The following is a 27,539-nucleotide window of genomic DNA, read 5'->3' on the forward strand; positions in this document are numbered from 1 at the left end:
GTGGTTGAGAGCTAGGGCTCTGGAACCAGGACCCCTGGCTTCCAGTCCCGGCTCCATCACATCCTAGCTGTGCACTGAATCACTGTTGCTCACTGTCCTCATCTGTGATATGGCGGTGATGATCTGAGCAGCCACCACACATAGGAATGTTGTGAGGCTCCCAAGAGTTAATCTATGCAAAGTGCTTAGCACACAGCGAGTCTCAGAACATTTGGTGCTTGGTAGTGATCAATATTTTTGTTTTCTCTCTAGCATCTGGATAATCACCCCCTTGAAGACCTCCCCGCCATCCTGCCTCCCTCCCGTGACATTGCCCGATCTCTCTCCATTCTCCATCTTCCCAGACCCTTTGTGCTGTTCCTGACGGGATCTGATTTACTGTGGACCCCTCCCCTTCCCCATCTGCCCCCCCCACTGTCCCCTTACCATGCGCCCCCTTTGTCTCTGCTGGTCCTGCTACTGTCTGCTCCTGATTTCCTCCTTGGGAGTCCAGGGGACCCCAGTGGCTCCCAGGGCTGACCCTGAGCAAGTCCACCTGTCCTACCCAGGTAAGTTTCCGGGACCACTTCCTGGGCATATCCCAGGGAGGCCCAGTGGGTTGGGGGCTCAGGTATCCCATGTGGATTGCTGTGGGACCCTGGGCTGGTGGCTTGTTCTTCCTGAGCCTCCGTTATCTGCCTCGGTTAAATGGGGGTTCCAAGCAGTGGTGCAGCGGACTTTGTGGGAAATGATTATGGTGCCCAGACTATAGTAAACATTCTCCGAAGGGGACTGCTGTTGTCCTTGCTCAGTGTCCCCACAAAGCTGCTTCCTGATCCTTGATCTAAGGGTGGTGGTAAGGCCTTGGACTCTGGACCCTCTGGACCCAAATTTCCTGGGTTTTAATCCTCCCTTTGCTACTTACCTGCTGTGTGACCGTGGGCAAGTGACTTAACCTCTCTGGCCTCTGCTTCCTCCTCTGGACAATGGGTGAATACTAGTGTGGCCTCATAGCGGGGAGTAAATGAGATATTACCTGTGAAGTGGCGAAATGGAGTGTAGCCATGGTTCCCACACATTTTTGTCTCAGAGTCCCTTTGCGCAGCTAAAGATGATTGAGAACGTCAAGGAGCTTTAGTTTATGTGAATTATACCCATAATATTTGCCATATTAGAAATTAAAGCTGAGGCATTTAAACGTTTTTAAGTCATTTAAAATGAGCAGTAATAAATCCATTCTGTGTTAAAGTAAGTGGCATTTTGCATGAAAAATAACTACCATACAAAAGAAAAGAAATCTAATGAGAAGAGTGGCATTGGTTTACATCTTTTTAAGTCTCTTTAATGTCTGGCTTAATAGGAGACAGCCAGATTCTCCCCACATCTGCTTCCACTGCTGTCTGGTTCAATTGTTGCTTTGGATGATATATACGAAGAAAATTTGGTCTCACACAGACTCCAGGTTGAAACAGGGAGGAGGATTTTATTTTATTTATTTATTTTTTAAAAAATTTTATTTATTTATTTGACAGAGAGAGACACAGCGAGAGAGGGAACACAAGCAGGGGGAGTGGGAGAGGGAGAAGCAGGCTTCCCGCGGAGCAGGGAGCCCGATGCGGGGCTCGATCCCAGGACCCTGGGACCATGATCTGAGCTGAAGGCAGACACCCAACTGACTGAGCCACCCAGGTGCCCCGGGAGGGGGATTTTATTTTATTTTATTTTATTTTTTATTTTTATTTTTATTTTTATTTATTTATTTTTTTAAAGATTTTATTTATTTATTTGAGAGAGAATGAGAGAGAGAAAGCACATGAGAGGGGGGAGGGTCAGAGGGAGAAGCAGGCTCCCCGCTGAGCAGGGAGCCCGATGCGGGGCTCGATCCAGGGACTCCAGGACCATGACCTGAGCCGAAGGCAGTGGCTTAACCAACTGAGCCACCCAGGCGCCCCTTTATTTTTTATTTTTAAAGATTTTATTTATTTATTTGACAGAGAGAGACACAGTGAGAGAGGGAACACAAGCAGGAGGAGTGGGAGAGGGAGAAGCAGGCTTCCCGCTGAGCAGGGAGCCGGATGCGGGGCTCGATCCCTGGACCCCGGGATCATGACCTGAGCCGAAGGCAGACGCTTAATGACTGAGCCACCCAGGCGCCCCCCGGGAGGAGGATTTTAAAAGGAATTTCAAATAATTGTGCCTATTCCTTTTTGATACTGCACCCAAACTCAACACACAGCCCTTTCTGTCTGTCTTTCAAATAATTTTAGCTTTTTATTTTGAAATAACTTTAGATTTATGGAAGAGTTGCAAAGATAGTGCAGAATTCCTGTACCCCCCTCACCCAGCTTCCCCTAATGTCAATGTTTTATGTACCCATCGTCAAAGCTAAGAAATTAACATTGGCATTATATCACTAATTGAACTATGGACTTTGGTCGTTCACCAATTTTTCCACTAATCCGATCCACGATCCCACACCTCATCCCGCTGCCATCTCTAGTCTCCTCCTAGCTGTGACAGTTCTTCTTCAGGCTTTTCTTGTTTTTGCCTTTTTTTTTTTTTTTATGTCCTTGACAGTTATGAGGAAGATCGTTTCTTAAAGGTTAGTTGCAATGTAGAATCTGAAGCCACTCGAGTGAACTGGCTTTGGCGTTTGTTGACCAACTGACCTTGGACAAGGCCCTTTGCCTGGAGACCTCTATAAAATGGAACGACAGTAAAACCCATCTCGTGGTGCTACTGTGAAAATCCAGTGAGGTGACAAGGGGTCCCTTGTTTGGCCTTCGCAGTAAGAATAGCAAATCCGCTCCTACTAAATGCATCAGAGGGATAACTCACTTAGCCTCATATTGGATCTTAAACTGTAGGTTCTGTTGTTACTCCCATGTTATAGAAGAGTAAACCAAGCCTCCTAGAGATGAAAAGTCTGACCCCGGGTCACACAGTCTAGAATTTGAAGCCCGGCAGGCTGGCTCAAAGAGCCCACGGTATTTGTTTTAGAACTTTAACTTTGTACTAATTTTAGATTTAACAGAAAATTTACAAAAATATTACAGAGTTCCCATATTCCCCTCACCCGGTTTCTCCTACTGTTGTGTTAGTATCTTACATAATTACGGTATGTTTATTTATTTTTTAGAGAGTGCGCATGTGCGTGCAGGGGGAGGGGAAGGACAAAGAGAGAGGGAGGGAGAGAATCTTAAGCAGACTCCACGCCCAGCCTCATGACCCTGAGATCATGACCTGAGCCGAAATCAAGAGTTGGACACTTAACTGACTGAGCCACCCAGATGCCCCAATGTGTTTATTAAAACCAGGAAGTTGGGTGCCTGGGTGGCTCAGTCAGTTAAGCGTCTGCCTACAGCTTAGGTCTTGATCTCAGGGTCCTGGAATGGAGCCCCCAAATTGGGCTCCCTGCTCAGCGGGGAACCTGCTTCTCCCTCTCCCTCTGCCGCTCCCCCAACTCATGCTCTTTCACACACCCCTTCTCTCTCTCTCTCTCAAATAAATAAATAAAATCTTAAGGAGAAACCACAGGACATTAACATTGGTAGAATATACTATTAATTAAACTACAGACCCTGTTGGAATATCAGCAGTTTTCCCCACTTGGTTATTTCATTATTTAGCATTTAGCTGTTCTCCTTAGTCACCTCCAACCTGCCAGTGGCTCAGTCTTTCCTTACCTTTCATGATCTTGACATTTTTTAGTACCAAGCAGTTATTTTGTAGGGTAGCCCTCATTTGGGGTTTGTCAGGTATTTTCTCCTGATCAGAATGAAGTTATGTGCTTTTCTGGCAAGACTATCAGAGCTGTGATGTTGTGTCCTCCCCGATGCCTGGTATCAGAGAGCTCACGGTGCTGACATAGCTCATTGCTGTTACTGGTGATGTTGACCTTCATTGTGTGGTTACAGTGGAGCCTGCTGGGTTTCTCCATCATAGGATTTTTCTTCTTCCCTTTGCACTTAATAAATATCTTGGGGGAGATTCCTTGAGACCATGCAAATTATGTTTCTCTTAGAACTTTCGCCCACTGATTTTAGCATACGTCAGTGGATCTTGCCTGTAGCGATTATTAGCATGGTGTTTGTCTAATGGTGATTTTGTGGGTTTCTAATTCTTCTCTCCATCTAATGGAAATTTTACTGTAAGGAAAGCTGTCCCTTCCCTCCATCTATCCATCCATCCATCCATTCACTTATTTATTTGTGTATTTCAGTATAGACTTACAGATATTTATTTGATTCCTTGGGTTAAATATCCAATACTATCGTTATTTATTTTGTGGCTCAAATTGTCCTGGATTTGGTCTTTTGGAATTCCTTCGGATCAGCTTCTGTGTTCTTTTGACAAACCCCTGTCATTTCTTGAGCACTCCCCCACTTTCTGGCACCACATGTCATTCCAGGCTTATCTTGTATATTTCCTGCCCTGTCTTTGGAATCAATCGCTTCTGCAAGGATCCCTGGTTTCTTTCACAGGAGAATGGGTATTTAGAAACTAAGATCTGAGCACTAGGTGTGCTCGTGGTTACCGAGGTATCACGGCTTCCAGGCCCTTTCACAAACGTGTGTGGGTATCACATGCACATGCACACATCTCCGTTTCCGTATCTATCTGTATGTATATAGCACTTACCATGAGATCATACTGATACCTCTGATTCTAGTCCAACATCACGGGCTTATTTTAGCCTTCTTCTTTCCTTATTTATAACTTCTTTCTCCAGCATCGCAAAACCTACCTCCCACTTCTACAGTATACTTAGGTATTTGTTCAATGCAAGTATATAGGCATAAAGCAGCTTCAGAATTAATTGCCTGTATCCCTGTGAGAACATTTACTAGGTGACAACATGTATGTGCAGTCCTTTTTCTCTGTAGTCTTTTTTTTTTTAAGATTTTATTTATTTATTTGAGAGAGAGAGAGAGACAGAGATAGCGACAGAGATGATGAGCAGGGAGGGGAGGGAGAAACAGGCTCCCCGCTGAGCAGGGAGCCCGACGTGGGTCTCAATCCCAGGACCCCAAGATCATGACCCGAGCTGAAGGCAGACATTTAACCAACTGAGCCACCCAAGCGCCCCTTCTCTGTAGTCTTTTTAAAAGCATTTTTTTATTACTGAATTACATGTTGACATCAAATTTTATGTTAGTTTCATAGTGATCTGACAATTTTCTTCATTACTCGGTGCTCACCACAGTAAGGGAAGTCACCGTCTGTCACCATGCCATGTTAGTACGATATACTTGACTATATTCCCTTTGCTGTACTTTTTTCATCTTTGTGACTTATTTATTTTATGACTGGAAGTTTGTACCTTTTCGCCATAGTCTTACAGCATCCAGTCAAGACCTATCCCATGGTGACCCACTCCTTCGGTGTGGTTGCTTTATTTACTTTTTAAATAAAGTTACATCCATTGGTCAGTGTTTATATTCCATACTGGCTTCTTCCTACATTGTTATTGTAATTGTTAGTTTATTTTGGGTGTGTGTGAAGGAAATATGGAACACGACTATAATTCTAAGAGTCAGAATTACACTAAACAATTACACTAAAAAAGCTAAATAGTGTTTTCCATCCTCGTCTTTCCTGCTCTGTACCTGTCTCCCTTTTTCTACCCCGTTCCCATCAACCCCATGTAAGGAACCCATGTCTTTCTTTTCTGCTGTATCCTTCCTGTATTTCTTTCATACAGATGAGTAAATACCTGTGTCTATCCTCTTAGTGAAGAATAGGTGCCTATTGATACTCTTGTGTACTTTGCTTTGTCAATTTCCCTGGCTGTCCTGGATGTCATTCCGTAGCAGGTCCTAGAACTTGTCCTCGTTCTTTGGATAGCTCCCTTATGCTCCACTGTCTGGATGTTACATAGCCTATTCGGCCCCTCTCTTGTGGGTGGGCATTTTGCTCAGTTCTGATACGTCGTGATTACAAACAGTGCTGCAATGAAGAATCTGGTGCACATGCATTATCCTGTTCCCTGAACAAGAATGCATGCTCTTAACATCAGACTATACCATGTGGTGTGTTGAAAACCTTGATTTGGTTGCTGGCATTTAAGAATTTTGAGTTAGCACTTCAAAGTTTGGATTTATTGGGGAGCCTGGGTGGTTCAGTCAGTGAAGCGTCTGACTTCAGCTCAGGTCATGATCTCAGGGTCTTGGGATCGAGCCCGAGCCCCGAGCCCCTTGTTGGTTGGCTCTGCACTCAGCGAGGAGTCTGCTTGTCCCTCTCCCTTTGCCCCTCCCCCGGCTCATGCTCTTTCTCTCTCTCAAATAAATACATAAAAAATCTTAAAAAAAAAAAGTTTGGATCGATCTATCTATCTATCTATCTATCTATCTATCTATCTATCTATCTCTGTTCCTGGCATATAAAAACCACCATATAGAGAGTTACTCTAGAAGTTGACAGATTTGGGGGCCCTGGGCTTGCTTCCTGCATGGAAGCAGAAGCTACACCGCAGTGAGCGACGGCTGCCTCTTTAAGACAGGGCGGGGTCTACGGTTTGCTACACACTCCATCACTCTCTGCTGCCTGACTCCTTCCAGCCGGCCTTTGTCCCCATTTATATTACCTGGCAGGTTTCTAGACATCTGAGTTTATAACCCCTCAATGATATCATATATGCAAAATGTTTGGCACGAGGGCTGCGCGCAGTAAATAATCGTAGTAAGAATAATATCCATTCACTCATGTAATCCTCACTGCACCGTCCCAAGTGCTTTGCTTGTATTTATTCTCCTGACCCTCATAAAAACCCTTAGAGTAGAAACCGTTATTATTCCACTTTACAGATAAGGAAACCGAGGCGCAGAGAGGTGAAGTGATGTGCCCAGGGAAGCGCAGCTTGGAAATGGCAAAGCTGGGGTTTCACCTGGGGAGCTCCAGAACCCATGTCCCTAATTACTAAGTGTTCCAGAGCTGTTCGCTCTTGCCCCTCGCTCTGTCTGCACATCCTCCCCTGCTCCAGGTCAGGCCTCACTGCCCGGCCCCGCTCCGCTCCTTTCTCCCCAGGTGAGCCGAGCTCCATGACTGTAACCTGGACCACATGGGTCCCCACCCCGTCTGAAGTGCAGTTCGGACTGCAGCTAACGGGCCCCCTGCCCCTCCGGGCTCAGGGCACCTTCAGCCGCTTTGTGGATGGGGGCCTTCTCCGGCGGAAGCTCTACATACACCGGGTCACGCTGCGGGGGCTGCTGCCGGGGGTCCAGTATGGTGAGAGGGGCCCCAGGCCCGAGTGCTGATGGGGAAGCAGGAAGAGGAGTGGGAGATAGAGGAGAAGCCACCGCTGACAGGGGGCCCAGGCCGGGCTGGTAACTGCTCTGCTGATCTGCAGCCTATTGTACGAGACTCTGGCATGAGAATGGAAGGCTCTGGGGTCTGGGGTGGGGTGGACCGAAGGGCATGGGTCGGAACCCCTCGATCCCCACTTCCTCCCCCCACCAAGTGAAGACGGATTGCGGGGTGGGGGGAGGCAGCCAGGGCGTGCTCCTAGCTGACTGTGACCTTCCCCTTTCCCTCAGTTTACCGCTGTGGCAGTTCTCAGGGCTGGAGCCGTCGGTTCCGTTTCCGGGCGCTGAAGAATGGTCCCCACTGGAGCCCCCGTCTGGCTGTGTTTGGGGACCTGGGGGCTGACAACCCGAAGGCCTTCCCGCGGCTGCGCAGGGACACCCAGCAGGGCATGTACGATGCTGTTCTCCATGTGGGTGAGGCATTGGCGAGGGTGCGCCTGGAGGCGTCGGGTGGGGCTTGGGTGGGAGGCGATCCCGGGGCTATCGAGGGCACCGCGCTGGGGTTAGTGTGGTTCTGAAGGGACAGGCGATGAGACACGAGCCCTGGAGAGGGTGTCTGTGGTTAACCAGCCTGCCCAGGTGCAAATCCCAGCTCCAACACGGAGAGCCGTGTGCGTTATTGGTTTTGTCCTCTGCGTTATTACAATGAGGGCTAAGGCTGCTCCAGAATTCATGGCACTGTCGTGATGACTACATGGGTGACGTGGCTTGGCATGCTGTAAGTGCCGCTTATTCCTTGTCATGATCATTGCTGCTGTGGCTTCAGGGGACAGGGACACACTTGGGAGATGGAGATTGGGGCTGACATGGTTCACAGCCGCAGACTCTGGAATCAGACTCCCAGGGCCTGATTCCTGGATTTTTACTAACCAGCCCTGTGACCTTGCGCAAGTACATAATCCCTCTGGGCCTCAGTTTCCCCATCTGAAGTGGGGTGATAATAACATCCACCTCAGAGGGTGTTTTGAAGATTCCGGTGATCAAGTATGTAAAGCATTTGGAACTGTGCCTGGTACAAAACCAGTATCAGATCGGGTCAGTCTTAACGTTGTCATGGGAGGGGACAAGAAGGTGAGCAGAGATGGGGGCCAGTGTGATCAGAGCATGGGAGACCAGGGCAGTCTCAAGGGGGGGCGGTCCTCAGGGGCCAGAGGTTCAGGAAACAGCTCCAAGTGCACATGTGGGTGGGTGTGAGGTAGGGATTGCAGAACCGGGATGGCTCGGGGCTGGGGGTTGCAGAGCCGAGCAATTGGGTCTCTCGGTTCCAGCAAGAGGAGAGCCGGGTCTGGGTCCTCACTCTCTCCCTGCCCCCCCGCCCCCAGGAGACTTCGCCTACAACATGGATCAGGACAATGCTCGAGTCGGGGACAAGTTCATGCGGCTCATTGAACCTGTGGCCGCCAGCCTGCCCTATATGACGTGCCCTGGGAATCACGAAGAACGCTAGTGAGGGCCTGGGGCTTCAGGGCGGGCGAGGGCCTGACCGGTGCAAACAGACGTGTCCTTCCTAGTGTCTCACTTTAGTCCCTCATCCTGCAGCAGCGCATTAGTGATATCAAGAGGAGAGGAGATGGGGGCCGGGCTGGGAGGCAGACCTGGCCTGGCAGTGGGGAGTTGGGGGCCGGGTCGGGGAACCCAGACTCTCTCCCCACCTTCTCACTTTCTTTTACCCAGCAACTTCTCTAACTACAAGGCCCGCTTCAGCATGCCAGGGAACAACGAAGGCCTGTGGTACAGGTAATCTGGGGAACCCTGAGGACTGGAGGATGGATGGGAGATGCCAAGGAGACCCCCACCTCTGACCTATGCCCTCTGACCCCTCCAGCTGGGATCTGGGCCCTGCGCACATCATCTCCTTCTCCACCGAGGTATACTTCTTCCTCAGTTACGGTCACCACCTGGTAGAGAGACAGTTCCACTGGCTGGAGAGCGACCTCCAGGTAACATGGGTGGAGGTCCCCTATAATCCCCTGCCCTGCCTCTCCTCCCCACCCACCCCTCCCAGGGCTCACTTGGGGCTCTTCTCTCTAGAAAGCCAATAAGAACCGGGCAGCCCGGCCGTGGATAATTACCATGGGCCACCGACCCATGTACTGTTCCAATGCTGATTTGGATGACTGTACATGGCATGAAAGCAAGGTGAGGACCCCCTCCCTGAGGCGGGGTGCTGAGAGCCAGGAGGGGGAGGGGGGCGGCCTGAGTCCCCATTCACCTCCTTGTGCGCCCTGCCCAGGTTCGCAAAGGCCTCCGTGGCAAGTTCTTTGGGTTGGAGGATCTTTTCTACAAATATGGTGAGTGACCTGGGGGACTCCCAGCCCCAGGACCCAGCCCGCCCTCCCCCCACCGCCCCGCCCAACCTCTCCAGGATCAAACAGCTTGACCCCAACTTGTTCTGTCTCAGGGGTCGACCTGCAGCTGTGGGCTCATGAGCACTCCTACGAACGCCTGTGGCCCATTTACGACTACCAGGTGAGGCTCAGGGAGGGCTGAGGGCCCATGCGGCTGGTGTCGGTGGACCCCTGGACACCTGGGGTTTGGCCTGGTGTGACACGCTCCTCCCCCTTGTCCCTGTCTCCAGGTATTTAATGGCAGCCGAGAGATGCCCTACACCAACCCTCGAGGCCCGGTCCACATCATCACAGGATCTGCCGTGAGCACCACGGGGAAGGGTGCTTTTGGCTTCTTGCCTCTTGATTTTTACTGCCTCTTATGCCTGCCTGGGGGGCCAGGTGTTTATATGGCTGCTGTCACCAACACTCCCCCCCGAGAGCTTAGGTAGCCCTAGTCGCAGGCCCATTGTACAGATGTGGAAACAGAGGCTCAGGTAGTCAAATACTCGTTCAGTCTCAGGCTCAACAGGTGGCAGGGGTTGGGGGGGGGGGCTTGCTCAAGTTTACCAGATGGATCCAAAGACAGAGGGCTTCTTATTATCATCACTGCCACTGAACTCCAGACTCGATTCACGTTCCACCAAACTTCTCCCCAACGACCGCTTTCTGTTCCAGGATCCCACATTCGAGTTAGTTATCATGTCTCAAGAGTCTTTCATCCTGCACATTTTAGAAAACTCCTGGCCAGTTGTTTTGCAGAAGGCCCCGTGGTCTGGGTTTATGTGTCGTTTTGCTGAGATTCAGGTTATGCATTTCGGGCAAGACGATCACAGAAGTGATGTCGTGTTCTCCTCGGTGCATCGGACCCGGGGCTCCTGCCGTCCGTGTGTCTCTGAATCACCTGGTTAAGGAGGTGTCTGCGGGTTTCCTCCACTGTAAAGCTATTATATTTCCCTTTCTAATTAATAAGTAACTTCAGGGAGATACCTTTTGGCCATGCAAATCTCCCAGCGCTCCTCAAACTTTCACGCACTGATTTTTGAATCCTCCAGTGCATCCTGCCTGCAACAATTATTACTGAGGTGTTCTAATGGGAAGTTTCTATTTCCCTCATTCCTCCTAGATTTATTAATTAGAATCCTCTCGTGAGGAAGAGTCATCCCCTTGGTCCCATTTATGTAGTTCGTTATTGATTTATACCAGTGTGGACTCATGGGTAATTATTGTATCCTGTGGGCGATAAACCGATATGACTGTTATTTATGCTGCTGATCACCTTGCTCCGGTTTTGGCCACTGGGAACTCTTCGGGTCAGGGCCTGTGTTTTCTTTCGAGTGCCCCTGTCATTTTGTGAGCTCTTCCTTATTTTTTGACCCGACGGGGTGTTCCAAGAATCCTCTTGTGTTTCCCTGCCCTTTCCCTGTCTGCCTTGGAATCACTCACTTCTGCAAGGAGAGAGGGCTTATTTTTTAAGCTGGTTCTTATAAATTAGTAAGATCAAAGTAAGAAACACTTATGAAAAAAATTCAAACAATGCACAGGGTGCCTGGGTGGCTCAGGCAGTTAAGTGTCTGCCTTTGGCTCAGGTCATGATCCTGGGGTCCTGGAATCAAGTCCCGCATCGGGCTCCCTGCTCAGCGGGAAGCCTGCTTCTCCCTCTCCCTCCGTGATCTCTCTCTCTCTCTCTCAAATAAGTGTATAAAATCTTTAAAAAATCTAAAAAAGTTCAATTGTGCAGAGGGCAGGAGGTGAACACCAGCCATCCACACCCCTTCTTCATCCCACTCTCGTGTTCTGTCGGATGGCATTTTAGAATGTTCTCTGCATGTGCAATTGAGTGATTATCTTGATAGAGATGTTAATTACTGTACTACCCAGTTTCAAAAAACAACTTGGATCATGCTTCATCCCCTAGGGGTTCTCAACTTTGGTGGACATTACATGGGGAAGTTTTAAAACTCCGGGGTCTGGGCCCCATTCCAGAACAAACACCAGAATCTCTGAGAACGGGACCCTGGCATTGGCCCGGTGTAGCCACCACCTGGCGCAGGAAATAGAATGTTATCAGCACCAGATGGCGCCGCACACCCCTAGGTGATCGCTATTCTGAACTTTAATCAGCACAGATTAGTTTTCCTTCAATTTCAAATTTTGAAATTATTTCAGACTTACAGAAAAGTCGCAAAAATACAAAGACTTTCCATATCCCCTTTACCAATGTTTCCCAAACATGAACATTTAACTACATCTCTTTTTGTTATGTTTTGTTTGTTTTTGAGAGAGAGAGAGAGAGAGAGAGACAGCTCGTGGACGCATGTGAGCAGGAAGGGGAGGGACAGAGGGAGAAAGAATCCTGGAACAGGCCCCACACCCAGCGAGGAGCCCCACCCAGAGCTCAATCCCAGGACCCTGAGATCATGACCTGAGCCGAAATCAAGAGTCGGATGCTCAACCGACTGAGCCACCCAGGCGCCCCAACCACATCTGTTTTAATCTCTATTTTATCTTATTATTTTATTTGTCACAGTTATTATCATATTATTAATATTTTATAATATTGTTATATTATGTATAATTAATGATTATTAATATATTATTTGTCCTGGAGAGATCATTTGGGACTATGCCATTATCCGGCTATTCCTCAAACTTTCACCGTGAGTTTTACCACCTATTGATGATGCTTGCTTCCATTAATGATTCCAATGATGGGTGCAAAAGGGTGATTTTTCAAGGTCCCGCATGGTCTCTGCTCATGTCTCCGGGCGTATCTCCCGCAAGGCTGAGCAATCGCTCTCCCCCAGGCCCTGGTGACTTAAAAAGCTTTCTCGGAGGGTCTACAGCACGGCCAGTGTTGAGGCCCACCGGTTTTGTCCATTCTTCCAATTGCGTTTTCCCTTTTACTGTACATCGTGGCCACCAACACCTTGCTTTGTGATGGCTACGCTATGATTTATTTAACTGACCCCCACTGATGGGCATTTGGGTGCCTTCCAGCTTAGGGCTCTTACAGAAAATGCGGCAGTGGGCAGTCTCTCACAACCATGCACTTTTCTAGAAGTCTTAGTGAGATCAAGGCTTAACAGACTTTGTCTTCCTTGGAGGCCTCAGGGTCCTGGCCTGGGAGGTTGTTTCTGCTCCTTGTGGGTCCTCCACCCACCCCAGCCCTGGGTCTAAAGGATTCTGTCTGGCAGGGCTGTGAGGAGCGGCTGACCCCCTTCTCCCTCTTCCCGAGGCCCTGGAGCGCCGTGCGCGTGAAAGAGTACGGGTACACGCGGCTACAAATCCTCAACGGGACCCACGTGCACATCCAGCAGGTGTCAGATGACCAGGTCAGTAAGCGGTGGCCCGATCACCTGCCCGAGTAACCAGGCCCAGCGAGTTCTGGAGCTGAGTGGCTAAAAGCATGGATTCCAGAGCCGGAAATCCTGGGTTCAAATCCTGCCTCTGCTACTTACCAGCTGGCTGACCTCCAGCGACTTATTTCAACTCTCCGAGCCACAACTTTCCCATCTGTTAAAGGGGATGATAATAGTTGCTTGACCTGTTATATATAAAGTGCTGAGAACAGTTTCCAAAGCATGAAAAAGGCAGGTGGTGGGAGCAGGTGGAGGGAAACCAGTATGATGTGTGCTGGGCAGAAGTGGCCTGAGGTTAGAAGGACCTAAATAATCATGGCTCACCTTTCTTTATTTTTGCCATTGTAATTTTATTGTATTTTTTTAAAGATTTTATTTATTTATTTGAGATAGAAAGAATGAGAGATAGAGAGCATGAGAGGGAGGAGAATCAGAGGGAGAAGCAGACTCCCTGCCGAGCAGCGAGCCTGATGCGGGACTCGATCCTGAGACTCCAGGATCAGGACCTGAGCTGAAGGCAGTCACTTAACCAACTGAGCCACCCAGGTGCCCCTTATTGTATTTTTTTAAGATTTATTTATTTGGGGCACCTGGGTGGCTCAGCGGGTTAAGCGGCTGCCTTCGGCTCAGGTCATGATCCCAGGGCCCTGGGATTGAGCCCCTCATTGGGCTCCCTACTCAGTGGGGAGCCTGCTTCTCCCTCTCCCTTTGCCTGCCACTCCCCCTGCTTGTCTCTCTCTCTGTCACATAAATAAATAAAATCTCTAAAAAAATTTTTAGGAGGGGAAGGGCAGAGGGAGAGAGAGAATCCCAGAGCTGACTCTGGGCTTGATCTCACGACCCTGAGACCACAACCTGAGCTGAAACCAAGAGTTGGATGCTTAACTGAATGTGCCACCTAGGTGCCCCTGCCATTGTCATTTTAAAATAATAATAATTATAATTTCTTGAGCACCTGTTTACATCAGATGCTGGGCTAGACCCTTTACATCTAGGAACCTTTTAATCACCACAGCAATCCCATGGGATGGTTTTTCTTTCCATTGTACAGTTGAGAGAACTGAGGCTCAGAGAGGGGAAGTAACTTTCCAAGGGTCACACAGCTGGAAGGTGGCAGAGCTGGGATCTGGCCGCAAAGACCGTGTTCTTTTTATTATAAATAACTACCCTTTATTGAGCAGTGCACGCACCGGGGGTAGGCTTTAGGCTTATGTGTTTATCCCATTCGGTTCTCCCCTGTGTATAGAGTATGGAACTGAGGCTTATAGTTGGGGAACATTCTTAAGGCCATGTAGAGAGCCGTTGTACTGAGATATATAAGTGACATTTGTCTGACTCCAGGGTTTGTGCTCATAATAGCCTACACCTTACACAGTCCTTGCCTTGTCCCGGGATCCCTTTTTAAAAAGCCCTCTACAGGGGCGCCTGGGTGGCTCAGTCGTTAAGCGTCTGCCTTCGGCTCAGGTCATGATCCCAGGGTCCTGGGATCGAGTCCCACATCGGGCTCCCTGCTCAGCGGGAAGCCTGCTTCTCCCTCTCCCACTCCCCCTGCTTGTGTTCCTGCTCTCGCTATCTCTCTCTCTGTCAAATAAATAAATAAAATCTTTAAAAAATAAAAAAATAAAATAAAAAGCCCTCTACAAATAATCTCATTTAATTCCCGCAACATCTATGATGTAGGTACTATTACTATCATCCCCACTTTTCAGATGAGGAAAACTGAGGCTCAGAGAGGTCTAACACTTCGCCCAAGGTCACACAGTCCATTAAAGATCTGGATTTGAATTCAGGTCCTTGGCCCTGGAGTCTGGACTTCCAGCTCTCACTACCTCTTTTGTTTTTGTCCCTTGCAGGACGGGAAGATTGTGGATGACATCTGGGTGGTGAGACCCCTGGTTGGCCGGATGACGTACCTCTAGGCACAGGGGCAGCTCTCATCAGGGACCCTGGGCCTCGCTGCCTTGGCTAGTGTGACCAGACACCGCCCAGGCCCAGGTGGAGAGTTGGGGCAGGCCTTGGCTCCCAGTCCTTCTGAGGCCCCGTGTGGAGTGGTTGTAGCCCCAAGGCAGCTGGAGCGGCTCTCTCCTCCTGGAGAGGTGGGGGTACCACTGGCTGTGATGGGAGGGCCGGCGCCCAGGCACAGAGCAAAGCAGGGCAGGTGTGGGGCGGCACAGCCCGGCTCTCCTGCATAACACTCACAGGGCAGGGCGCCCACAGGGACCCTGGAATAAAGAGGCTTATAGCTGTGGCCATGGACTCTGCGCTTCTGCCAGGGATGCCCCCTGGGCCGACTCCTCCCCTGCCCGCAGGGGTGAGGGGCATCACCAGCCCTAAGTCAGCGGAGTGGGCACGGCTGTCATGACACCACTCTCCGGCAGGGGGCGTCGGTGACTTTCTCCTCCAAGGCCGCCCTCAATGCTCCAGCTGCCCAAGGAGCTGGAGCATTGAGGCAACCAGTGTTGCCTTGTGCCTCAGTATCCCGGCCCAGCACTGAGAAGTGTTAGCACTCCTGCCTCCAAGCTGGGGTTGCTGACAAGCCTTCGGATCTCACAGACCTGCCATTTTCCTCCCCTTTTCCCTTCTTTTTCTCCTCCGTCTCTCTATCCCCTTCCTTTTCGTGTATTCACCCGTTATTTATTGGGCATCTCCCATGTGCCAGGCCCTGGTCTCAGTCCTGGGAGACAGCTGTGAGCAAGCCAGAGATCTCTGCCTTCACGGAGCTGATACTTTAACCAGGAGGTCAGACAGCAAACACAATAAATAAGAAAAATGTAAAGCAGGGTAAATATTGGTAAGCACTCTGAAAAAGCAGGGAAGGGGCCTGAGGGGGAACAGTTGCAGTTTTTACAAGGATAATCAGGGGGATCTCACCGGGAGGGTGAACATTTGATCTGAAGGAGTCTGAGTGAGAAGTCACAGGGGCAGAGTGTTCCAGGCAGAGGAATGGCCAGTGCAAAGGCCCTGAGGCAGAAACACGCCGGCCCTGCCAGGGATCAGTGTGGAGGCCGGTACACCCTGGGCAGAGTGAGTAGGGGAAGATAGAGACAGGGAGGTGATGGGGAAAGATCATGCTGGGCCTCGTGGGGCCAGGAGGACTTTGTCCTTTATCCACAGGAGGGCTCTGAGCTGGTGACAGACACATCTGACAGCAGGAGTCCTAGGCCAAGCTGGGCGCTGGCCCCTGGGCTGAGAGCTTCCCTGGGGCAGCCTGTGGGCTCCCAGCTCACATTATTGCTCCATGAGCTGCAGGGGCTCAGCTTCCTGACACTTACTCCCCGCCCTCCTGGCCACCCCCACGGTGCCCAAGGCATACGGGCTTCCTGCTGTTTCTTGAATTACACGAAGCTCTTTCTCACCCTCGGTGTGCCCTCTCCCCGGCTCATCCTGGGCTGGCACCTTCTCAGCCTGAGGTCGCAGCTTTCCCTGACAGCCCCAGCAAAGACAGTCGCCGTCATTCTGTCCCGTCCCTGCTTTACTTCACTTCTAGCTCTTAGCTTCCTGGAATCCTCTGACTGATTTATGCTTGTCCGTGGTCAGTCCGAGCCCTGGGGCTAAGGGTCTGTGCGGGGGGAGACGAGGGCCATCTTGTTCATTGTGGGTCCCAGCCCGGCCCACCCTGGGCCGGCACTGTCTGGGGGTGGCTTTGTCTCTCCCACTGGACTGTCAGCCCCGGGAGCGAGGGGCCCAGGGCTCGCCCCCGCACAGCCCGGCATAAGATCGGTGCTTCATAAATACTTGTTGCCTTCTGAAGGCCACCGCATGCCACGCTCTGGCCGGACAATGCCAGGGACACGCCGGGGACAGCGATGAATCAGCCCCAGCGGGGCCCTGTAGGAGTTCACGGGCGAGCAGAGAAACGTGGTTACCCAACTCAGGTAACACACAATGAGGGCATGCCGCAGAGGGATGCACCCAGCCCGTGAAGTCGCCAGCCACGGAGTCATGCAATGCTCCCTGCAGCCAAAGCCTGAGCTGGTGCCCACGTGGGCCTGGCATGTTCCGTCCCAGGCCAGGGGAGGCTGTGAACAGGTCTGGATCGGGGTGGGGGGGGGGTCCACAGAGAGCGAAGGCCTGGCACTGGGGCTAGACAGAAACGGGGTTTGCATCTCAGCTCTGCCACTTGCTGTGGCATGTGGCGTCCCCAGCCCGCTCTGAATGTCAGTTTCATCATCTGTCACCAGAGGATGATCATACTTGATGGTATTGCCTTGGGATTAAATGGGGCTGAAAGCCTTGATGTTGTCCTTGACTCTTCTTTGTCTCACGTCCCACATTTAATCAGCTAGCAAATTCTGTTGACTTCGTCTGTAAAGTCGATCTAGAGCCTGTCCCCTTCTCCCATCTCCAAGGCCCCCACCCTGGTCCTGCCCACCTGTCCCTTGCCTGGTCTCCCCTCTCCTCCCCTCCCCCCCCCCAGTCTGCTCTCCATATGCAGCTGAAGGGACTGGTGGACACCTGTGTCACATCGTGTCTCTCCTCCGCCTGAGCTCTCCCAGAGCTTCATCTCCCTTGGGGTGAAAGCCAGCATCTTCCCTGTGGCCCACCCCACACGATCTGCCCCTGTCCCCTCCCTGTCTTCATCTCCCACTACTTGTCTCTGCCCACTCTGCTCCAGCCACACTGACCTCGACTATATCAGATGACTGGCTGTTCCTTCTGCTTGGGACACTGCTCCCCCCCCAGGTACCCGCATGGCTCTCTCCCTCCCCTCCTTCAAGCCTTTGCAGGGAGCCCTCCCCTGACCACCCTGTTTAAAACAGCATCCCACCCCCTACCTCCCATCCCCTCTCCCTGCTTTATTCTCTTCCAGATCAGTTCCACGTTGTGGCCTACTATGAAAATACATCTTTCATGATATATTCTTTATCTCCTCCATCAGAAAGTGAGCTCGGGGGGTGGCAGGGGTTTCTGGGGTTTCTGCCAGTTCTGTTTACCCCTGTGGTTCCAGTACCCGAAACATAGTAGTTGCTCAATAAACACTGGTTGAATGGATCACGGGAGGCAGGAGAAATTCAGATAAAAAAATGCTTAAAACAGCACCAGCGCTGAAGGAGCAGGTCATACATAGTAGGAGTGACGGTAATTTAGGTGAATCAGATAAAGGCCCAGCTCTTGGGGCTCCCACTGCTGGGCGCACAGGAGACAGGCACGTCTGGCTGATTGCAACACCTGTGATGTGTGACATGCTCAGGAAGTGACAGGCTGCAGGACAGAAGGCCCTACAGCTTCTGGGAGGCAAAGCCAAGCAAGGCTTTTGGAGGGTACGCAGATGCCTGCCTAGCAGGCTGGGGTAACTGGCCCTCGGAGGAGTAGCAGGGCCCCAGGGACAGCCTGTGAGGTGGTTTGGGGTCTATGGAGAGACCAGAAGGGGGAAGCTGTGGGTCTCAGGATTCATTCATTAACAAATATTCATTTGCCGAAGTCCTTCATTGCTCAAATCAGCCAGAAATGGTTCTTGTTGGTTACAGCTAAGAACCAGGAAAGAACAATGCACCCAGCCACGATCCAACTGTTGTAGATAATATGGTGGCCAAGATGACATTTTGGCTCTTGTGAGGCTGACATTCTACTGGAGGAGATAGAGAAGAAACTGAAAACGAAAATACTATCACCTGAGAATTCCGGATGGTGATCAGCACTGCGGAGAAAATACGATGGGAATTAAAGCGTGGGATGGCAAAGCGTGCTATCAGTAGGGAGCCGAGCAAAGGCCTCTGTGAGGAGGTGACACTTAAGCCAAAGAACAGGGAGCTGGTCAAAGCAAAGACCTAGAAGAGTGATCCAGGTAGAGAAACCAGTGGGTGCAAAGGCCCTGAGGCAGGACTGAGGCTGTGTGTTTGAGAAACAGCCATGAGGCCAGGGTGACTGGTGTGGAGTGAGTAGGATTATCAGATAAAATACAGGATGCCCAATTACATTTGAATTTCAGAGACAGTACATAAATGTTTAGTCTGAATATGTCCCAAATATTGCCTGGGGGCACACTTATACTAAAAAATGACTTGAGGTTTATCTGGAATTCAACACTAGCTGGGCATCCTGTATTTTTATTGACTAAATTTTTTATTGTAACCATAGGAATGAGCAAGAGAGGATGCGGAGGAGATGAGGACACATAAAGGACAAAAAGTTCCTCTCCGCATCCCGCACACATGCCTGAGGAGACAGGATGTTCTTTGAGTTCTTCAGGGGGCCTCTGTTACTTGGCATCCCTACTCCCTGGGCAGAGGCACCTCCTTTCAGCCCTCTACCCTATCCTCCCTCCAGATCTTTGCTGCTGCTTTTCAGCAAATTTAAAAAATAATATCATTATTTTACTTCAGGGGAGAAAGTAACACACTCATTGCTAAAAAAATTAAAAATCAGGGGCGCCTGGCTGGCTCAGTCAGTGGAGCATGCAACTCTTGATCTCAGGGTTGTGGGTTTGAGCCCCACATTGGGTGTAGAGATTACTTAAAAACGAATTCCTTTTTTTTTTTTTTAAAGATTTTATTTATTTATTTGACAGAGAGAGAGTGAGAGCACAAGCCAGGAGGCAGAGGGAAAGGGAGAAGCAGGCTCCCCGCCGAGCAGGGAGCCCATGCGGGGCTCGATCCCAGGACCCTGGGACCATGATCCGAGCCAAAGGCAGCCGCCCAACTGACTGAGCCACCCAGATGCCCCAAAAATAAATTCTTAAAAAAAAAGAAATTCAGGGGCGCCTTGGTGGCTCAGGCGGGATAAATGTACGATTCTTAGTTTCAGCTCAGGTCATGATCTCAGGTCATGAGATCGAGCCCCAGCATGGAGCCTGCTTAAGATTCTCTCTTTCCCTCTCCCTCTGCCCCTCCCCCCGGCTCGTGTGTTCTAAATAAATGAATAAATAAAATCTTAAAAAAAAAAAGAAGAAGAAATTCAAACCATGCAATAAAGGATAAAGTAGAAAAGTAGAACCAGAAATTTCCTGGCTGTCTCATTCTTAACAGCGTCCAACTTTCAACATTTTCCTATTTTCCCTCATAACCCCTGATTTTTTTTAGTGAAAATACTATCGTATGATATGTGTAGGTTTGTAACTTGTTTTTTCTTTCCTGTACAAATTAACATTGGCATAATATCATCTCTGTTCTCTCTCTCTTTTTTTTTTTTTCCATTTTTAAAAGTAAACTTCAGTTTGACAGTTTGGGATTTACAGAAAAATTGCAAAGACAGTACAGAGTTCTCAGGGCACCTGGGTGGCTCAGTCAGTTAAACGTCTGCCTTCTGCTCAGGTCATGATCCCAGGGTCCTGGGATGGAGCCCCACGTCAGAGCTCCCTGCTCAGTGGGGAGTCTGCTTCTCCCTCTCACTCTCCCTCTGTGCTCTCTCTCTCTCAAATAAATAAAATCTTAAAAAAAAGAAAAAGACAGTACAGAGTTCTCATAAACTCCACACCCAGTTTCCCCTATTACTAAAATCTTAACCTAAACCTGGTACATTTCTTACAACTAATGAACCAATATTGACACAGTATTTTTTTTCCTTTTTTTTTTATTGTTATGTTAATCCCCATACATTACATCATTAGTTTTAGATATAGTGTTCCATGATTCATTGTTTGTGCATAACACCCAGTGCTCCATGCAGAACGTGCCCTCCTCAATACCCATCACCAGGCTAACCCATCCTCCCACCTCCCTCCCCTCTAGAACCCTCAGTTTGTTTTTCAGAGTCCATCGTCTCTCATGGTTCTTCTCCCCCTCCGATTTCTCCCCCTTCATTCTTCCCCTCCTGCTACATTCTTCTTCTTCTTTTTTTCTTTCTTAACATATATTGCATTATTTGTTTCAGAGGTACAGATCTGAGATTCAACAGTCTTGCACAATTCACAGCACTTACCAGAACACATACCCTCCCCAGTGTCCATCACCCAGTCACCCCATCCCTCCCACCCCACCCCCCACTCCAGCAACCCGCAGTTTGTTTCCTGAGATTAAGAATTCCTCATATCAGTGAGGTCATATGATACATGTCCTTCTTTGTTTGACTTATTTCGCTCAGCATAATACCCTCCAGTTCCATCCACGTCGTTGCAAATGGCAAGATCTCATTCCTTTTGATGGCTGCATAATATTCCATTGTATATATATACCACATCTTCTTTATCCATTCATCTGTTGATGGACATCTTGGCTCTTTCCATAGTTTGGCTATTGTGGACATTGCTGCTATAAACATCGGGGTGCACGTACCCTTTCGGGTCCCTACTTTTGTATCTTTGGGGTAAATACCCAGAAGTGCAATTGCTGGATCATATGGTAGCTCTATTTTCAACTTTTTGAGGAACCTCCATACTGTTTTCCAGAGTGGCTGCACCAGCTTGCATTCCCACCAACAGTGTAGGAGGGTTCCCCTTTCTCCGCATCCCCGCCAACATCTGTCATTTCCTGACTTGTTAATTTTAGCCATTCTGACTGGTGTGAGGTGGTATCTCATTGAGGTTTTGATTTGGATTTCCCTGATGCCGAGCGATATTGAACACTTTTTCATGTGTCTGTTGGCCGTTTGGATGTCTTCTTTGGAAAAATGTCTGTTCATGTCTTCTGCCCATTTCTTGATTGGATTCTTTGTTCTTTTGGTGTTGAGTTTGATGAGTTCTTTATAGATTTTGGATACTAGCCCTTTATCTGATATTGACACAGTATTATTAACTAAAGTCCATATTTATTCTACTGCATTTAAAAAACTTTTAAATAGGGGCGCCTGGGTGGCTCAGTCGGTTAAGCGTCTGCCTTCGGCTCAGGTCATGATCTCGGGGTCCTAGGATCGAATCCTGCGTAGGGCTCCCCACTCAGCAGGGAGTCTGCTTCTCCTTTTCCCTCCGTCCCTCCCCCCGCTCTCTCTCTCTCTCAAATAAATAAAAATCTTTTTTAAAACTTTTAAATATAACTCCATTTAATACAATTACCTGGACCCTTTTAAAGTGTATAATTTTATGAGTTTTGACCCATGTATATTGCCATGAAACCACCACCACAATCAAGACATGGAATATTTCCATCACCCCAGGGTTTCCCTCCTGTCTCCTTTACTGTGCATCCTCCCCTCTGTCCCCAGCTTCAGGCAACAACTAATCTGCCCTCTGTCACTATAGATTAGATTTACCTTTCCCAGAATGCTAGGAATGGAACCACAGGAGACTGGCTTCTTTCACTCAGCTTAATACATTTGCAATTCATCCATGATGTCCCACTTATCAATAATTCCTTCCGTTTTATGCTGTGTAGTGTTCCATGGAATGGATATCCTGCAATCTATTTATCTGTTCACTAGTTGATGGACATTTGGGGTTGTTTCAAGTTTCTGGTGATTATGAAAAAAGGTGCTATAAAAAAAGAAAACCCCAAAACCAAAAAAAACAAGCTTTATGAACATTCATGTACAGGTCCTTGTGGGAATATATGTTTTCATTTCTCTGGAGTAAATACCTAGGAGTGGGATCACTGGGTCCTGCCTCTTCCACATTCTTTTTATGGCTGCGTAGCTATATTCTGTGACCCATTCCAAGCTCTGCTCATCACCTTATTTTTTTTTTTTAATTTTTTTATTGTTATGTTAATCCCCATACATTACATCATTAGTTTTAGATATAGTGTTCCATGATTCATTGTTTGTGCATAACACCCAGTGCTCCATGCAGAACGTGCCCTCCTCAATACCCATCACCAGGCTAACCCATCCTCCCAACCCCCTCCCCTCTAGAACCCTCAGTTTGTTTTTCAGAGTCCATCGTCTCTCATGGTTCTTCTCCCCCTCCGATTTCCCCCCCTTCATTCTTCCCCTCCTGCTACATTCTTCTTCTTCTTTTTTTCTTTCTTAACATCTATTGCATTATTTGTTTCAGAGGTACAGATCTGAGATTCAACAGTCTTGCACAATTCACAGCGCTTACCAGAACACATACCCTCCCCAGTGTCCATCACCCAGTCACCCCATCCCTCCCACCCCACCCCCCACTCCAGCAACCCGCAGTTTGTTTCCTGAGATTAAGAATTCCTCATATCAGTGAGGTCATATGATACATGTCTTTCTCTGTTTGACTTATTTCGCTCAGCATAATACCCTCCAGTTCCATCCACGTCGTTGCAAATGGCAAGATCTCATTCCTTTTGATGGCTGCATAATATTCCATTGTATATATATACCACATCTTCTTTATCCATTCATCTGTTGATGGACATCTTGGCTCTTTCCATAGTTTGGCTATTGTGGACATTGCTGCTATAAACATCGGGGTGCACGTAGCCTTTCGGGTCCCTACTTTTGTATCTTTGGGGTAAATACCCAGTAGTGCAATTGCTGGATCATATGGTAGCTCTATTTTCAACTTTTTGAGGAACCTCCATACTGTTTTCCAGAGTGGCTGCACCAGCTTGCATTCCCACCAACAGTGTAGGAGGGTTCCCCTTTCTCCGCAGCCCTGCCAACATCTGTCATTTCCTGACTTGTTAATTTTAGCCATTCTGACTGGTGTCATCACCTTATTTTATATTATTTATTTATTCATGTGTTTATTAGCTATCTTGTTTTTGTTCATTTGTAGCATTTGTTCTCTGAAAAAGAAGAGAAATGGTTAGAAGCCTAGACCTTGAAACCAGGCTGCCTGTGTGACTTTGGAGAAGTTACTTAACCTCTCTGTTTCTCTGCACACTTGTAGAACGGGACTAACAATAGTGCATAGGGTGGTTATGGGGATTAAATGAGGTAGTATAGGGGTGCCTGGGTGGCTCAGTCAGTTGAGGCGTCTGACACTTGATGTTGGCTTGAGTCATGGTCTCAGGGTTGTGGGATCCAGCAGCTTCAGGCTCTGTGCCCAATGGGGAGTCTGCTTGAGATTTTCTGTCTCCCTCTCCCTCTGCCCCTCCCCCTGCTCGAGCTCTCTCTCTCTCTCTCTCTCTCTCAAATAAATAAATAAATAAAATCTTTTAAAAAAATGAGGTAGCATATGTAAAGTGCTTAGCACAGGACCTGCTATATAGAAAATCTTCAATAAATGTTTGCAGTTGTCATTATCGACAGGCTTAGCACACGGATGGCATTCGACCAATATATTTATTCAGTGAATCTGGGCAGTCTCTTTTTCTTTTTTTTTTTTTTTAAGATTTATTTATTTATTTTGGAGAAAGGTGGGGAGGGCAGAGGCAAAGGGAGAGAGAGAATTTCAAGCAGACTCCCCACTGAGCACTGAGCCTGACGCGGGGCTCAATCTTACAACCCCAAGATCATGACCTGAGCCGAAACCAAGAGTCAAATGCTCAACTGACTGAGCCCCCCAGGCCCCCCTGAATTTGAGCAGTCTTTAAGAGCATCAGCTTTGAAGTCAGAACTCCTAGTTAAAATTCCAGCAAAGCTGCTTACAAGTGGTGGGACTTTGTTTCACTTCCCACCCTCCTCCCGTGTCTCAGTTTCCTCATCTGGGAAATGGGGCTAAGGATCCCATCTTACAGAGAAGTGGCGAGGATTAGAAAAGATCACGTAGGTAAAGTGTTCAGAGAGAGTCTGGTGTAGCAAGCAGGGAAAAAAAAATTGGAAGCAATCTAAACATGCAACAATAGGGAAATCGTGAGGTATGGTGTGATACATCAATAATTTAAAAACAATGAGGTAATATAACAATGGTAACAATAGTAAATGGTGTAACAATGGTAACAATAGTAAAACAATGGTGATTTTAAAAAATCTTACTGAAATAACACTAAGGATGAATACAGTTGACCCTTGAACAATGTGGGGTTCCCACCCCTGCACAGTCAAAAACCCAAGTATAACTTTTGACTCCCCCAAAACTTAACTACTAATAGCCTTGTGTGACCAGAAGTCTAACTGATAACATAAACAGTCAATTAATGCATATTTTATATGTTATATGTATTATAGACTGTACTCTTACAATAAAGTAAGCTGGAGAAAAGAAGATGTTATTAAGAAAATCATGGAGGGGCGCCTGGGTGGCTCAGTTGGTTGAGCATCTGCCTTTGGCTCAGGTCATGATCTTGGAGTCCTGGGATCGAGCCCTGGGTCGGGCTCCCGGCTCATGGAGAGCCTGCTTCTGCTTTTCCCTCTGCCCGTGGCTCCCCCTGCTTATGCTCTCTCTCTCTCACTCTCGCTCTATCTCAAATAAATAAATAAATAAAATCTTAAAAAAAAAAAAGAAAGAAAATCATGGAGAAGAGAAAACACATTTATAGTACTGTACTGAATTTATTGAAAAAAATCTGCTTATTAGTGGACTAATGCAGTTCAAACCCGTGTTGTTCACCTACACACTCACATATACGCTTTTGTCTATGTCTTTTTTTCCTTTTAAGAACAATTCCTAGGGGTGCCTGGGTGGCTCAGTCAGTTAAGCATCTGACTTCAGCTCAGGTCAGAGCCCCGTGAAGGGCTCTGCACTCAGCGGGGAGTCCGCTTGTCCCTCTCCCTCTGCCCCTCCCCTGCTCGTGCTCTCTCTCACTCTCAAATAAATAAATACAAATCTTAAAAAAGGGGTGCCTGGGTGGCTCAGCTGGTTAAGCATCTGCCTTTGGCTCGGGTCATGATCCTGGGGTCCTGGGACAGAGCCCCATGTCCTGGGATTGAGCAGGGAGACTGCTTTTCCCTCTCCCTCTGCCTGCCGTTCTCCCTGCTTGTGTTCTCTCTCTCTCTCTCTGTGAAATAAATAAATAAGGACGCCTGGGTGGCTCAATAGGTTAAGCACCTGCCTTCGGCTCAGGTCGTAATCCTGGAATCCCGGGATCAAGTCCTGCATCGGGCTCCCTGCTCAGCCTGGAGCCTTCTTCTCCTTCTGCCGGCTGCTCCCTTGCTTGTGTGTGCTCTCCCACTCTCTGACAAATAAGTAAATAAAATCTTGAAAAATAAATAAATAAAATCTCTTTTTAAAAATCTTAAAAAATAAGAGAACAATTCCTAGAAGTGGAATTGCTGTATCAAAGGGTTGACAGCATTGTTAAGTCTCTTGATGGATATCACCAAAATTCTGCCCCAGATCATAGTCCTACACGTGGGGTATGAGAGTGGCTGTTATCTTATATTCTCATCAGTACTGATTATTATATAAAAAAAAATTTTTCTGGGGCACCTGGCGCAGTTGGTTAAGCATGCAACTCTTGGTTTTGGCTCAGGTCGTGATCTCAGGGTTGTGAGATCGAGCCCCACATGGGACTGTGTGTTCAGCTCGGAGTCTGCTTTAGATTCTTTCTCCCTCTCCCTCTGCCTCTCCTGCTCATGCTCTCTCTCTCAAATAAATAAAAATCTTTAAAAATATTTTTTTTTCTGAGAGACCAAAAAAATAAAAAGGATCTGTTTAATAATTTAATATCCACTTCATTAATTTCTTATTTGGGGATTCCATTTCTTTCTTATCCTTTGTCTGTACTTTAAATTTTTGTTCATGTCCTTTGCCTGTTTTTCTGTTGTATGTTCACCTTTCTTATTGATTTGTAAATGCTCTTTACATATGAAGGACACAAAGCATTGCCTGCCATCTATATATTGCTGCTTATCTTTTCCCTTGATGTACTGAAATTTATCATTTTTATGAGGTCAAATCCTCCTCACCCTCCTCACCCTCCTCACCTGTTTCCATCTATTGGAGATCGCCTCCTTACCACCTCCTCCAGGAAGCCCTCTGTAGGAGGCTCTTTTGGGGTTGATTTTCTCTCTCAGAGCCCTGAAGTAGGAGGGCCTAATTGCCCATCCTGAGGAAGCCCTTGGAGCAGATCTACCTCTGGGCTTGTTCTAGGTCTGATCTCTGACTGAGATCCCCAGGTAAGTTCCAAGGAGGCTTCCCCAAAGGTGGCTTCTAGAGCCTAATACCCTGCAATTTGTGCAGAGCATTAAAGAGGTAAAGACTGCACCTGGCCCTCCTCCCATCACTGCGACCTGGATAAAGTGCTGTCATCTCAGCTACTAGACTTGCTTTTTTAAAAAAATGGAGACTCTGTGAGGCATAAGATTTCAAAAGAGCACAAAAACCAAAACAAGAACGTTTAATGCTGGCGATGATACTTTAAATTGCATGTTCCCTTTGAACACTGGTGGGAGTGTGAATTGGATCCTTGTAGCACAATTCGGCAATGTGTGTTCCAGGCCGCGGGGAGGCAGCAGAGGGCAGTTAGCGAGCCTTGCCTGGGTGTCAAAACCAGGGATGTGCCCTGGCTCTGCCCCATTAGCTTGTGCAACTTTGAGCAAATAAAGTTACTTCTCCAAGCTTCTGCTTCCTCTGCGAAGCCGGAATAATCATAGGCCCTGTTGTTAAAATTACACAGCTTAGCTCCATGCATGGAAACTGTTACTATTATTAAATCTTAAAGTTGTACATTTCCTTTGACCCAGGAGTTCCATTTGTGGTAATCTATTTAAAGGAAATGATTAGAGATGTGCACAAATATTTAACTGCTTGAATTTGTATGGGAGGGAGGTATTATTTATAATAGCAAAATATTTATCACAGCTTAGATGTTCAACAAGAAAGGGTGGTTAAACAGATTAGAGTTCATGGATAGAATGGCATCCATGCAAGCATTAAAACTAATGTTCTGGAAGAAAAT

The 27,539-nt window shown here is 48.1% G+C and overlaps 1 protein-coding gene across 1 annotated transcript; it reads left to right on the forward strand.

The window, feature by feature from the left end:
* The first annotated feature begins 427 nt into the window (after positions 1-427).
* ACP7 (acid phosphatase 7, tartrate resistant (putative)) lies at positions 428-15,121 on the forward strand. The gene is made up of 12 exons (XM_036094852.2): positions 428-548; positions 7,006-7,206; positions 7,515-7,697; positions 8,606-8,729; positions 8,958-9,020; positions 9,109-9,223; positions 9,315-9,422; positions 9,517-9,574; positions 9,685-9,752; positions 9,862-9,933; positions 12,808-12,945; positions 14,826-15,121. Exons 1-12 carry the CDS (start codon positions 428-430, stop codon positions 14,889-14,891), a joined length of 1,317 nt encoding a protein of 438 aa, XP_035950745.2. The 3' UTR covers positions 14,892-15,121.
* Positions 15,122-27,539: the final 12,418 nt, after the last annotated feature.

Source organism: Halichoerus grypus, chromosome 15 (assembly GCF_964656455.1).
Source record: "Halichoerus grypus chromosome 15, mHalGry1.hap1.1, whole genome shotgun sequence".
NCBI lineage: Eukaryota > Metazoa > Chordata > Mammalia > Carnivora > Phocidae > Halichoerus > Halichoerus grypus.

What these genes read in the sequence shown, in the direction of transcription:
- ACP7 (XM_036094852.2), top strand. Translation starts at nt 428, where the DNA reads ATGCGCCCCCTTTGTCTCTGCTGGTCCTGCTACTGTCTGCTCCTGATT. An exon ending in AGTCCACCTGTCCTACCCAG is followed by an intron (nt 549 to 7,005) that starts GTAAGTTTCCGG and finishes CTTTCTCCCCAG; the next exon opens with GTGAGCCGAGCTCCATGACT. An exon ending in GGGAATCACGAAGAACGCTA is followed by an intron (nt 8,730 to 8,957) that starts GTGAGGGCCTGG and finishes TCTTTTACCCAG; the next exon opens with CAACTTCTCTAACTACAAGG.